Raw genomic sequence first — 14,821 nt, 5'->3', positions numbered from 1 at the left:
AACCAAAGCAGGTGATGCCATTCAACCCTAGGAATGAGGTTAATTGAAAATATATCAAATAAGAAACAAACGAGGTTTGGGAGCCGTTCTAAGCTTGAGGATCACATGTATGCATCTGGATGGGGGAGGTGGATTCAAAGAGCAGGAGTTCCTGGGGCAAAAATGGGGGGAGAGCATCCTGGGAGTAATTGTTCACTCGGAGGCCCGGCAGCCTCATCGCTGGGCTTTGAAGTCCTCCTCCTCCTCCTGCTCCTCCTCCTCCTACTGCTACACGGATCCACCGCCCACCCTCCTGTCTGTCTCCCCCTCGCTTCACAATAGGTGCCAGAAGTACCAGCCCAAACCCACACCCCGCCGATCCTGCTCACCTCAGTAAGGCCATATTACAGAATTAGTCAGCTGCCACTTTTATCCAGGTAGATTAATGGCTTTGTAATTTGTACGCCTTACCAAACGTCTGCACTGCAGAATTTCAGTATGTTTTTCAATACCTCTATAAGACCAGAACCTAAAACCTCCTTTCAGATCTTTATCTAAATGCTTATAGCAACTTAGTGAAGGTACTGAAGCCTGGGCCAGCTACAGCAGGGGGGTTTGGAGAGTGCACTCCCCCTCACAAAGTAGCTCTCTGACGCCAATCATTAGCTCTGTCCTGATGTGTATTTGTGGATTGGAGGTCTCTAACAGGATCGCCTGACTTGCTTCTCATGTTATTTCACTTCATATTGCAGGTTATAATTCAGTTAAAGTCCTGTTTGCAAGCACGCTTTCTTCTCAGTCAGCTGACTGAAACTGTGTAAGATGAGAACTGATGACAGATGTGTAGACAACAATGAGCTTGTGGCTCATGGCCGAAAAGCCCCTTGATGCCACGGAGACATGGTGCCTTTGCCACCCAGCGCTATAGGGCACACTGAGCCTTTGCCACCCAGCGCTACAGGGCACACTGTGCCTTTGCCACCCAGCGCTACAGGGCACACTGTGCCTTTGCCACCCAGCGCTACAGGGCACACTGTGCCTTTGCCACCCAGCGCTACAGGGCACACTGTGCCTTTGCCACCCAGCGCTATTATATTATATTATCTGTCTATTTTATTCATTTATTTATTTTAAACTGATTCCATTTTAATTTTTTTCTGTGCTTATTCTTGTGCTTATTTTAATTCATTTCTTTTCATTGTCTGTACAGCACTTTGTAAACCCTGTCGTTAAAACATGGCTATAGATGCACGGCACTGACTGTTCCCTGATTCCCGACTCCTCCTGACGATTCTCACTGAATATCTGTCTTATTAGCTTTTCTTACTTTGGCAAATTTGTAGCTCCTGCTCCGACAGCAGTAGCACTCGGTCTCCCCACCGCGCCAGTCGCCTCCCTGACAGCCATAAGCTCGTGTTATTTGCCTCACTTGTGCGGCGCTTTGGAGAAAAGCAGCTACTAAATGAAATGACTAAAATAAATGCAAATGTAAACAAAGTCTGCCTAATAATATTCATCTTCTCAGTGTTACTGTTACGGTATCCCTAGACTTCCCTAAAAACTGCTGTCTGGTGTGATTAAACAGCATAATGTGGGTTTCACCTGTACCTGTGGCTGGTGTGAGGCTGATTATCCCTGTTCACCACACACACACACACACACACGCACACACGCACACACACACACACGCACACACACGCCCACGCACACGCATGCACACACACACACACACACACACATACACACACGCACACACACCACAAGCTTGCTCCCAGGATGCTGAGCCATTGACTGGGGGGTAAATGTGGCCCCGCCCGCAGGTCCCCTTGGGGCTCAGATAAGTGACAGCGACAGCGGCTGATAGACTGCCATCCACAGGCGTATCGATCTCTGCCAGGCGTGCAAGGCCAAGACAGTAATTCTGCCACCCAGATTGTGCTCTTACCTTCTTGCCTTCTCCATATATTAAAGGGAACTTCAGGTCATCGTCATCGATGGTTTTATACGCCCTGTGTGGAGAAAGGAGGAGACACTAATGGATTTTTGTTTTATGGCCCCACCAGCAAAATGGCATTTTGCTCCCACCCCCCTCCAAGACTTGCAGTTGAGTCTTTCCTACTGGCGGGGTGGGGGATGGGGGGGACGGGACTCTGTAGAAACTCGTGTGAAACACTGCGGTTACCCTGGTGTGTCTAGCGGCGTGGGACGTTCACCGCACTTCTCCTCGCTACAGATTTGAAGCGGAGATGCAGGCCGTCCCGTCGCGCTGCTGGCAGCATACCGATTCTGCATGTGCCATGTGGCTATACGCGCATCAGGACTCTTCTGAAACGGCCTTCCTGAGAGATCAATGCGAGAGCGCCGACGGGCGTGAATAATTCATGGCAACTAACAGGGTGAAGAATCTGAGACGGCGGTAGTGCAGGCGGTTTCTGCGAGGAGACGTCGCCGTGGGAACCGCTTTGTCGATTCCGCTAAAAAACAGCGTCACGGTCCTGGCTGAGGCTACGCGACCTCCGCACACTGATGGAGATGTCAGGATACTAAGGCATGGCTCCCTGACATTGTTTTTGTTAACGACTAGTCAAAAGCCTGTAATTGTCATGCCAATAATGACTTGATTCAAAGGAACAGCAATAGGGAGAATTTCGGATTAAACGGCATCGCTAATGTGGGCGCCCATATGTTCACGTTTGATCCGATTCCATTACTTTGTTTTGCTTTGCGTGAAGATTTTAAACAATGTCTGCCATGAAGGGTTGCCTGCTGATCTGCTCTTGCTCACGTGGGTGATTAATGAAGCGATCAGCCTTCCTGATCGCTCCTGATTAAGGATTAGACCTGGTGATGAAAGCTTCATGCATGAGAGTGGCACCAGCCCGGCAGTCATTAAGGGGCATCCATCTGCCCGCCCCCGGCTGTCCCAGAGGTAGGCAGGTGGGCGGTGCCGCCCGCCCGCGTGTGAACCATCTTGGGATCACTGGTGTCTCACTATTCTCTCTGAGCCGTGAAGCCCAGGAACGATCAGAGCCACGTTCCCAGTGCCTACTGGACCAGCCATTGCACATGTCACTGGATATTTAGCTCAGGCTTTCAGTCTTTAGACCCTTGTCTGACTTCTGTTTTCTCAACATTCTGCGTTCTCTTCTAAAAATTCTTGACTGATTTTGAAATGCGCTGGTGCAGTCACGCTTCTGGTGATCCAGAGGCGCCGGTTCTTTGCGGAACATTCTCACGAGACATTGCCGCTACGTTAAAAATGGCGACTCATTAATTCATCTGTCTTTGCCGTCATTTTTCACAAGCTTTGGGATGAAAACGCGAGGGGGAAAAAAAAAAAACAAAAAACAATGCGATCTTTATCCTTGCTGTTCTGGTCAGGCCACACAGAGAGGACCACTGAGCACACGGCTGCTGGAGGAAGTCGAGGGGAACATATGCTTTCACGCTGCGCACATTTCCACTGTCAGCATTTCTACTCCGGCGGGTCAGGAGCTATTGGCTCTCCACAGAAACACCCGCCGATCTACGGTCCCTCTCTTTTCATCCTTCCTCCGTCAATAGAAGGCGCCCTGAAGCCGGAAACTCCCGTGGTACGATATCAAAGGGCTTCCTCGTGGCTCCCCAGAGGGACCGCGACAGTGCTGAGAACGCAGACGCACTTGCGATAGCTCCTCATCTGCAGAGCCTGAAATTAACTTGCTTTGACAGCATGACTGAAGGAAATTAATCTCGCTTTAATACCTGCTCCAGCAATCACCTCCAGGATGCCATCCCACCAGCACGCATGCAGGCAGGCAGTCTGGGAAGTGTGTCGGCCTTATATCACATCTAATGGTCCTAATTTCCCAAACGTACAACGCTCTGAGGGCTATTTGTGGCTTGCGCAACATGAATGTGAAGCAGGAGCGGTGATATGATTCTACATTACTTTCACTTCGGGTAAAACCAGCACCCTCCCATTTCACCACAGAGATATTACCACCAGGCTTTACGTGAACTGCAGTTTGACAGGCGCCCAGCTCTGCGGATGTGCAGTTAGCATGTTCTTCTGTGTTCACGAAGGTGTCTGCCGGCGTCTCCTGGTCAAGCCCGCAGCCCGAAGATGTTCGCCGTACAGCAAATGGGACGCCGTTAACATTCCTTCTGACTGTGTGTAGCTTGCGATGAAGCGGCATCTCTATGTTGGCCCTGTGCCTTGGTGATACAGCACCAAGAGGTCAAGATGTCACTTGAGGTCAATTCCCAACCAACACAGTCAAACTTATAGAGGCAATATGTGGCTTAGGGGATGTCCTGCCTTTAACCAAAAGCTCACTGGTTCAAATCCCTAAGTCAGCTGAGCGATGTCACTGTTGTCCCTTTGAGCAAGACTCTTAACCCCCAACAGGTCCAGGAACTGGAAGACTATGCTTCCTCAAAGATGTACATCCAGATAAAAACACCTGCTAAACACCTGCTAAATAAATAAAATGTATATATCACAGGTTCACCAGGACCTCGCATTCCATAACTGATACTGGATGGATCCATCAGAGACCCGGCATGCATTAAAACCTCAAGCAACCGAGACAGGGTCAGATGTTTGCTTTGGTGGAAATCAGGAGATCATTCACCATTGAAAGCGACTCACATCCTTCGGGGGCGGGGGTGGGGGGGCTGTTCAAAAGAAAACTGTGACAGACAACATCTTCAAGTCCCTCCTACACACGTGAGTCACCTCTGCAACTGTAAGCGACATCAAGACCTGCAGCCGAAAGCTTCAGTCCAGGCAAGAGTGACTAACCCCATATCATGCCTAAACGGATTAAAACGCTATATTTAGAGGCTTCGAGAATAATAAGGGTATTTTTTTTAAATGGAATCGCGTTAACAAGCCATCCACTTGAAAACCACCAGGAAGCAACGTACCGGTTGTTACCTAAGAGGATGGGAGTCGTCACCCCTCTGCGTACAGTGAGCTTCAGGGGTGAGCATAAGCAACAACGAAATATGTTCATTTCTGTATTTTAACAAAAAAACGCCGGATGTGAGAAGCTGGAGGTAATTCGTGTATGAAAAACAAGGGGCAGAGCTACAGTAATGCCATTTTATTGTTGATTTAATGATGCATAATAACTTCTTAGCATGCTGGGTTTCACCCTTAGCTGTATATATTTTACTGTACGTTACAAATTTCGTAGGTTAATAATCAATATAATCATGTCATACCACAGTCATTTTCTCATGTGCTCAGGCTGAGGTACAGCTAAACGCTTCTACCTGGCCTTCCCTTCCTCAGTCAGAGACCACCTCGAGGTGTGGCGACCTTGCGTGACTTTCCAGCATCTCCGTCTGCACTGACAGACGGCTGATCACTGCACACACTGTCGGCTGCTTCAAGTGAAGAACTGCCAGGGTTTTGGTTTTGTAACATGCTGGAATATATAAATTTCTGCTGTACAAACTGCCCCCTCCAATTTATTTGGCATTATGAAGACAACTGCAGAGAACCGTCACCCCTATGCAGGCTTGATGGATGAGTGGGTGTGGCCAAACTGGGGGGGGGTGTGGCCAAACTTGGGGGTGTGGCTATTTCAATGGTGTGTAAAGGGGGCTGTTAATCTGCACAGCTCTAATGCTGCAATGCTGTTTATTCTCTGCTCCTTTGTTCCAGGAAGCTGGAGGGGACCCCTGACAGAGTGAAAGCTGCCTTCAGGAATACCAGACAAGGAACCGTTGATCACTGTCACGGCGGCGCACGGCCTGTCCTCACCGCTCGCCCCGGGAGCGCTTGTGCATGCAGAATACACACACTGCGGCACATCCATCACTGCGGTGCCCCCCCCCCCCCCGAAGAGCTGTGGCAAATTCCATCCTGGAGCCAGGCAGTATAACTGGGACACCCGTACACACACACACACACGGGGATGCAGACACTTCCTCAGTCTTTCCTGAGTTCCCAAAATGGAATGACATTCAAGTGTCCCTGCCATCCTAAGAACAAAAGATCTCACCAACAGAATGCTGGTCAATTTAAATGCAGGTAGCAAAAAAAAAAAAAAGAATTTTATATATATATATATATATATATACACACACACACACACACACACATACATATGTAAACATACACAGTATTTAATATATATGCACAATATATACACACATACATATATATGTATATATACACATATACACACGTACACACAGTATATTATCTATAGTCTTTTTTGGTTATTTCTGCTCCTTCTACGCTGTTCTTTTTTATATACATGGATCTCTGCTGCTCTTCTCTTAAGGGTGACCAGTTAGTGAGCAGCGTGTTTAATTATACATCCCCCCCCCCCCAAAACTAATGAACCGTGAGGCCCCGTCTCCTCGGTATCGCGAGCCTCACTAACGAGCCACTCCGACCTACATCCTCACGTCTCGGCGGCACGCTCCTGCGCTCCCCGCCGTCTGCTCCGGAGGCACCACGATCCCCCGCGATCACCCAGTGCTCCGCGCGGCTCCCGTCAGCGGCGCGCCACTCAATGAAAATTCATAAGCTGCCGTGATTACCGGCTCGCATCGCGGTCTGCACCATGTCAAGGCCGTCAGCGCCTTCCTGGTTGTTCCAGACAAATTATAGCTTAAATTACTGAATGAGGAACCCACTTCGTCGGGAAAGACATGAACTAGGAACAGGAAAGCTTAAACATATTTGACGATGAACTGAACTAATGAGTTGTTTACAAAAAGAAAGTAAGGGTTTGCAGGAAGCTAGAGATACATGCTATAAAACTGTCGTTTGGGGAATGCGAGATGGAAGGAGTGCCAGGTGACTGATAAACCCCGCCCATTCCTTGGCCCCTGCATTATGTATAAAAGGAGGCAGCCTCCGTGTCCTTGACTGGCTGCCTGTCCAAAAACGCATCGCTCTCCTGTTCTCGTGTCCATCCCGAAACGCATCGCTCTCCTGTTCTCGTGTCCATCCCGAAACGCATCGCTCTCCTGTTCTCGTGTCCATCCCGAAACGCATCGCTCTCCTGTTCTCGTTTGCATTCAGAAACGCATCGCTCTCCTGTCCTCGTGTCCATCCCGAAACGCATCGCTCTCCTGTTCTCGTGTCCATCCCGAAACGCATCGCTCTCCTGTCCTCGTGTACATCCCGAAACGCATCGCTCTCCTGTTCTCGTGTCCATCCCGAAACGCATCGCTCTCCTGTCCTCGTGTCCATCCCGAAACGCATCGCTCTCCTGTCCTCGTGTGCATCCCGAACGCATCGCTCTCCTGTTCTCGTGTCCATCCCGAACGCATCGCTCTCCTGTTCTCGTGTCCATCCCGAAACGCATCGCTCTCCTGTTCTCGTGTGCATCCCGAAACGCATCGCTCTCCTGTTCTCGTGTCCATCCCGAAACGCATCGCTCTCCTGTCCTCGTGTCCATCCCATAACGCATCGCTCTCCTGTCCTCGTGTCCATCCCGAAACGCATCGCTCTCCTGTCCTCGTGTCCATCCCATAACGCATCGCTCTCCTGTCCTCGTGTCCATCCCGAAACGCATCGCTCTCCTGTCCTCGTGTCCATCCCGAAACGCATCGCTCTCCTGTCTTCGTGTCCATCCTGAAACGCATAGCTCTCCTGTCCTCGTGTCCATCCCGAAACGAATCGCTCTCCTGTCCTCGTGTCCATCCCGAAACGAATCGCTCTCCTGTCCTCGTGTCCATCCCGAAACGAATCGCTCTCCTGTTCTCGTGTCCATCCCGAAACGCATCGCTCTCCTGTTCTCGTGTCCATCCCGAAACGCATCGCTCTCCTGTTCTCGGTTGCATTCAGAAACGCATCGCTCTCCTGTTCTCGTGTCCATCCCGAAACGCATCGCTCTCCTGTCCTCGTGCCCATCCCGAAACGCATCGCTCTCCTGTTCTCGTGTCCATCCCGAAACGCATCGCTCTCCTGTCCTCGTGTCCATCCCGAAACGCATCGCTCTCCTGTCCTCGTGTCCATCCCGAAACGCATCGCTCTCCTGTCCTCGTGTCCATCCCGAAACGCATCGTTCTCCTGTTCTCGTGTCCATCCCGAAACGCATCGCTCTCCTGTCCTCGTGTGCATCCCGAAACGCATCGCTCTCCTGTCCTCGTGTGCATCCCGAAACGCATCGCTCTCCTGTCCTCGTGTGCATCCCGAAACGCATCGCTCTCCTGTCCTCGTGTGCATCCCGAAACGCATCGCTCTCCTGTCCTCGTGTCCATCCCGAAACGCATCGCTCTCCTGTCCTCGTGTCCATCCCGAAACGCATCGCTCTCCTGTCCTCGTGTCCATCCCGAAACGCATCGCTCTCCTGTCCTCGTGTCCATCCCGAAACGCATCGCTCTCTTGTTCTCGTGTCCATCCCGAAACGCATCGCTCTCCTGTCCTCGTGTTCATCCCGAAACGCATCGCTCTCCTGTTCTCGTGTCCATCCCGAAACGCATCGCTCTCCTGTTCTCATGTCCTGATGCACACACGTTTCTGCTCACAGGGTTTACTTTCCCTTCTCGTCTCTCACGGTGGAACCTCATCCATGTTCAATATTCGTGTCCGGTTGATGCGATCCCAAGCCAGACCCTGTCAGTCCTGAAACAGGAAACGGTGTCCTCGACGTGTATTACACTCATGGCTTATAGGTGGGACATGAGCGACGGGGGAGTAGGAGGTGTGAGTAGGAGGTATGAGTAGGAGGTGTGAGTAGGTGTTTCACTGACACACCCTCCCAGGACACGGCTATCCCCCACCCGCCAACATGCTAGACTAGTTAATTTCCCACTCTTCCACAGCGTACTGTCATCAGAAGCAGCTGTCAGTGTATGTGACGTATGGCATACCCCGTCCAATCAGATGATGGGGGCGGGGTCTGAGTAAGACGCGTGATCAAACAGGCTAAAGCACATGAAGGAGTCCAGACGGTATCACCCCCCCACATCACCACCAATCCTATTTTATCTAATGCATGATTTTTCTGTTTAATCTGACAAATGAAAGCTATCCAATAAAAGAATCCGTATTAAGGACATTTCGCCCCCAGTCAGTCACGCTGATTTAAACATGATATTTAAATGGTCGATCATTATTACACTGTAAATGTTTATCAAGAGAAGGGTTCCTGATCAAGCACTGCTGCACAGCCGTATTCCATGGTAATGAAACATGGAAAAGGGGCTAAGAGATGCGGAATCACTCGTTGATCCCTCTGTGTTTGCAGAGCGTGGGGTGAGACTGAGGTCTCGCACTGGAAACTGCTTATTCATCAGAGCACAGCTCCGGCACACGCGGCTTTTGCACGGAGGACGGTCCAGACAGCGGCCCCTTTCACAGCCTCACCGGGAGGTCCTGGGGTCCGAACACCAGGTACGCACAGACGTCACGCTGCAATACCGCTGCTGCTTTGGCGATGATGTTGGTACCGTGAACAACAAGCAACATACGTGTGATTCTGTGAAAAGGTCCGTTTGATGTCACACCCACGACGCTGATAACATGCTACATATTTGTAACATGTGAATCAATATATAAATTATGAAGATGTACCCATATTCAGCCCAAGACGCTACATGAAAAGATATGCAAATCGACTGATTGATTCTAAGCCTGCCCGTGCTCTGAGGCATTTTGTTGCCAATATGAGTGTAAATGTCACATCCGTAAAGCTGGATTTGCTCAAATACGCATCACAGTGTCTGATGGCTTAAGGAGAGCCAATCTGTCACACCCATTCGAGCAGACGTGACGCATAGCGGTTAAGGGGGAGCCCAACGCACCGCGGCGGAGCCGCGAGTGGGAAGGGTCTGTTGCATTACATTATTTATAACACACCGCCCTGATTTATTTATAATGCTTGAGTATGGCGGGTGATTTTGGAGAGGATGGGAGACGGGCTTCAGGTCGCTTACCAGCCGTTCATGGTGAAGTCTCGGTACAGCATCCTCTTGCCGATCTCCTTCCTCTGCACGCGTCGGGGAAACTCAAGGTGTGTGAACTCATTGCCAAGCAAGTGGGGCTGCATGTAGGCCTTTTTTTTTGGGGGGGGGGGGGGGGGGAGACAAGGTCGCGCCATGTGAGACTCCTCTTAGACACGCTTCTTCTCATTGCCGTATGACGTGACAGAGACCTTGTACACCATCGGATGGCTTGTGGTTCGGTGGGTTAGAGTTTTATGCTCGTCATGCATGGAGTTGGCAAAAAGAGACTTTCGCCACGGGGATTAACAAAGTATCGCTATTCTATTCTGGTTTTTCTGCATTTTCTCTGGCAGGTCATTACGCTGTTGAGCCTGACTGCTAACATGCTGAGGTCACTGTGACCGAGGCAGGGAGTGTGTCACCCCTCCCCGGCAAACACCCTCGACCCGCCACCGCACTGCCGGCAGTCTCACCAGAAACTGCAGCCTCTGTCGCTCCGATTCGGGCGTGAACTCCGTGGACATCGGGATTATCTCTCCGCCACGGATGATGATGGCCCTGCAGGGCGACAGAAAGCATTGCAGATACCAGCCTCTTCCCATTTAGCATGTGTGATCCTGCAAGGCTGACAGAGCTGAATACCTACTGACCTGCTAATTGCAGGCAGCTCTGAAATGCCAGTCACTTCCAGGGTGGGGGTGGGTGGGTGGTGGGGGGGCATTTAAAGTCAAGGTGAACGGCTGAACAAAAGCAAGGGAATTATTTACAAAAGAACAACCAGGGACATGGGTCACACCTTGTGTGTGACAACATTGGGCTTCAGCTCAGAAACCACTGCAGGCCGTGTGCTGATTGGTTAAAATGGCCAGGTCTACGGGGTCACCAAGACCACCAAGATTGGGGGCTCGGGTCTGGGTTATTGAACATGGTTGAGGTGGGCTGTGTGTCATGGGCAGGGGGAGTGGTGAGGTGTCGTGGCCCCGGGGGAGCAGCTCATATATCTGTGGAGATCCAGGGTCTCGACGCCCCATCTGGAGGGTGATTCACAGCCCCCTCTCTTTGTGGGTGACAGCAGCGACCACTGGTCAGGGCAGCTCTGTTTATAGGAGCATTTAACAGGGGGGGGGGGCACTCCTGTGACGACACGGCCTCGGCGATGACGCAGTCACGCTCTCACATATGACGGCCTTTCTCACTATCCATCATTTGCAATAAACCTCAACTTCAGTACGACACAGGAGACTTTCTTTAAACCAAACAACACCAACAAACGTTTTATTACACTATGTAAAGCAGAGTTTCTTAGCTCAGTCCGCAGTGACCCCTAACACACATTCAGTCACATTTTTGCTCCCTCCCACTTCTAATACGCCAGTACCAGACATTCGCTGCTATTGGTCCAGGTGTGCGGAGAGCAAAACTGTGGACTGTCTGGGGGATTTGCTGAGGCCTGGGCTGAGACACACTAATTTAAACATATCATTATATTATTCAGTAACCAAAAGGAAGAAGACAGTCTGCTCTGGTGCCTTGAAGTGCTGCACCCATCAGTCAATGTAGCTCTAAACTGATTTGCCCGTGAAAGACAAGGGAGGATTATGGGTAACATGCCCGTTACCTGCTGTCTCCGGCATTGCCTACGTAGAGCTTGCCCAGCAGAAAGATCACGACCAGCGCCGTGCAGCCGCCAGAGATGTTGTAAATGGCCTTCTCCCTCTCGATCTGCGTGTCCTGCGGCCGTGTACACACAAGCGTTCATGAACAAACACGCAAACAAGAGCACAAGGCATGCGGATTTCTGTTAGAAATTCACTGCACTTTTAATGGTCCTGGTTATAATCTTTCATCATACTAAAGTCTGAAATAAATTAAAAAGGAAGAGGAAGAAATGATATTTTTAAAAAAAAACACAAAGACAAAATGTTATCAGTAGGCAAACAGAAACACAAGGAGCCAGAGAAACTGTGCTAAGAAGTGTGGTAACCAATATCACGTTCTCTGTTTTAATTAAATAGATTAATTATGCTAATTAAACCAAGAAAAGATGAAAAATCCATTACATTAATTAACGGTATGCATTTTTAATGAATCTCTGAATTAATTATTCAGAAAAAATACAATTCAAATTTACTTTTTGTTGGTAACCTGAATATACTCCATAAGACCAATCAGGATATGATCTGACACGCGGTCCAGTTTCAGTGGTATGTAATTAGCGCGCATGTCACGGGTCTCATTTAACGTCACCTCAGGGAATCATCCTGAATGCATTTCAACTGGAGCTTGGACGCAAACCCGGGACCGAGCCGGGAGGGGAGCGAGGATTAATGGACCCCGTTTGTAATGGAATTGGCACCGAGATCCAGAGTCGGGCCAGCCCGCAAAGCCGAGCTGAGGGTGCCGCCCCTTTTCTCCAGAGAAGCCCCATCCCCGAGAGGCTGGGGGGGTGGCGGCAATTTGTGAGCAACGGTTGGGTGGAGCTTCTGCAGCTCGGTGACTGAATCGACTGACTGATTAGTAGTGGGGGGGCAGACTAGACTGCCGCATCCCTCCAGGTCCTTCTAACCTCCCACCGTGATCGACGTGCAAGACCAGGCATGAGAGAACAGATCTGTGGCCCCGGGGTGTGGATCTGACAGCACCTCATAGGTTCTGCTACAGAGACGCGTCGCTCATTTCCATCACTGTAAAAAGCGGCCCCACTATAAAGCAGGCCGTTAGGGTGACAAATGCCTCAGATATCATACCCTTAGCATCTACTGTCCAAAATCTAAAATGAAGGTGCTGGAAGTTTCAATTGCGAGGAAAAACATCCTGTTAAATTTTTGGAGAAAAAAAAACAAATTTTGATTTTTTTTTTTTTTGCTTTGATGTAACATCGTGCTGTGGGTGTCACTATAGGGGAACTACAGCTGGAAAAACATCTGTGTTCTGCTCCCCGCGTTTCATCCTCCGTGTTAAATCTGCTGCTCATGAGCAAAAGCTTTTTCACTGCGTTTGCCGAATCCGTGTGATCGAAAAAACACTTTGAGGGTCACTGCGCTTAAATCATTCTCTGTATATCTATTTTTCAAAAAATATTCAGTTGTGTCTCAGTTAACCAGTTGTCTGAACCAAATGCCGCATGCAACGGTTCCGGGGTGGGTGGGGGTGGGGTTGGGGGCGCAACAGTATTTTTCAGATACGGATCCAAACCATCAGTATGTCTTTAAAAGCCTTACTGCAAATCAAAACTGGCCAGTGACTTATTAGTCATTGGCTTTGGCATCTGGCCGACTCAATTATTGCAGCTGCCATTGTCCTGCATAAACTACATTTTGAATAATTTACAGACGAACGGTACAGGTGACAAAAGAAGGGAAGATGGATGATTGCTGTTTGGAGCGAACGCCGAGAGTCTGCGCCTTGGCCGCCCTGGCGCGGATCCTCCGTGTATTCCGTTTGTCACGACTGCACGGTTCATGAATCATTAAAAACCAGCATGAGGCAAACGAGAATAAGAACATATGCCCCTGTTTATAAATATCCCCAGCCAGGGTAACCGATTTCCAACATGTTTGTGCAGTATTTCGGGGGATAACGTTTTGCAACCTGATACAAACGTTTTTTGTTGAGTCACACTGCCATCTAGTGGTCATTCCGGTTTATTATTATTACTACATTTTATTTCTATATCCGTAATCGAAAACACATTGCTGAATGCTTATCTAAATAATATAGACTGATACAAGTTTCAGGACAGACGTTTCCAAGTCTAGTGGTTGTGCAGAAGAAAATGGAAATTCTTGTGCGTAGATGTCATCGAAATCACCTACAATAGCTATAGTGACTTTATGGGTAAATGGGATGTACCCAGTAGGATTATGTGACATCATTATGACCCATTATGGATGTGGACAGACACCGGCTCGACTGGCGAGAGACGGCACTTTCAAACATGTGATTTATGGGTCTTTAGACTGTGATTTCCCTGCAGGTTGCCTCGGGCATCCAGCCCAGATGGTGGGTCGTTAACCCCACACCAGATCCCACATTCATTTATTTTAAATAAGGTGGGTATAAACTCTAGATGAGTGAATTATGGAAGCGGGTTAGTACTTAAAGCGCAAGGGTCCCTCATTGGAGTCAGTAAGCCTTTGATGGCTGAGCCACAAGTTCTCTAGAATCACTGGGTCCATAGTTTTCCTGGTCCCGGTACTGCGGCGGCACTGAGAGCAAAGGTTTCTCATTAGACGGGTTCTAGGCAAGACTTAGCAGAACCGGCGTCATCACCATGCTGTGTGCGGCTGTCGGAGGACGGACTCACCATCTCCCTGAAGGCGTTTTCAATGGCTCCGATGACCAGGCTCTCGTGCTGGACTTTCTTCTCGGTGAAGAAGCGAGCGGGCGGAGTGTTGGGCGAGCCAGGGGCGCCGGCGGCGCCCCGGAGAGAGGCCGCGCGCGTGAGGGTGCGGTGGGAGCTCGGCGTGCAATTGGGGGGCTCCTCACCCAGACAGGTGGGCGGGGACTGGGCCGAATTCCTTAGGATGTCCAGCACGTCCCGCAGCTGCTCGGTGATGTGGTGCTGGAGCAGCCGTGCCGCCACCACAGCCGCGCCCGAGCCGGCGTGCCCATCGAACAGCGCCCAGTAGTGGAAAGCCAGCCCCTCGGACTCCTGTGTGAACGTAATCAAAATCAGACCTACTGCACACATGGAGTGGACTGTGACTCAGCAGGTTACTGGTCCAAAGCCTATGAATGGCAAAGTGACGTCATTGTTGGTCATTTAAGCAAGATCCATCCATCCATTATCTATACTGCTTAATCCATCTGGGTCATCGGGAGGTCGCCAGTCCACCACAGGGCCAACACAGACAAACAGCCACACACACTCGCAGTCACACCTATGGGCAATTTAGAGTAGCCAAATGACCTAATCTGCATGTCTTTGGACTGTGGGAGG

The 14,821-nt window shown here is 50.0% G+C and overlaps 1 protein-coding gene across 1 annotated transcript in view; it reads right to left on the bottom strand.

The window, feature by feature from the left end:
* ppm1h (protein phosphatase, Mg2+/Mn2+ dependent, 1H) overlaps nucleotides 1–14,821 on the bottom strand; it is a 33,700-nt gene that overhangs the window by 8,982 nt on the left and 9,897 nt on the right. Inside the window, exons 3-7 of the mRNA XM_023791463.2 lie at nucleotides 14,186–14,533; nucleotides 11,498–11,610; nucleotides 10,353–10,437; nucleotides 9,871–9,989; nucleotides 1,925–1,988 (exon numbers count right to left, since the gene is read on the bottom strand). Coding sequence (XP_023647231.2) covers nucleotides 1,925–1,988; nucleotides 9,871–9,989; nucleotides 10,353–10,437; nucleotides 11,498–11,610; nucleotides 14,186–14,533 — 729 coding nt within the window. The remainder of the gene's footprint in view (nucleotides 1–1,924; nucleotides 1,989–9,870; nucleotides 9,990–10,352; nucleotides 10,438–11,497; nucleotides 11,611–14,185; nucleotides 14,534–14,821) is intronic.

This window comes from Paramormyrops kingsleyae, chromosome 1 (assembly GCF_048594095.1).
Source record: "Paramormyrops kingsleyae isolate MSU_618 chromosome 1, PKINGS_0.4, whole genome shotgun sequence".
NCBI lineage: Eukaryota > Metazoa > Chordata > Actinopteri > Osteoglossiformes > Mormyridae > Paramormyrops > Paramormyrops kingsleyae.
Note: the sequence above shows the minus strand (reverse complement) of the source record. Positions and strands in the feature narration are given on the sequence as shown.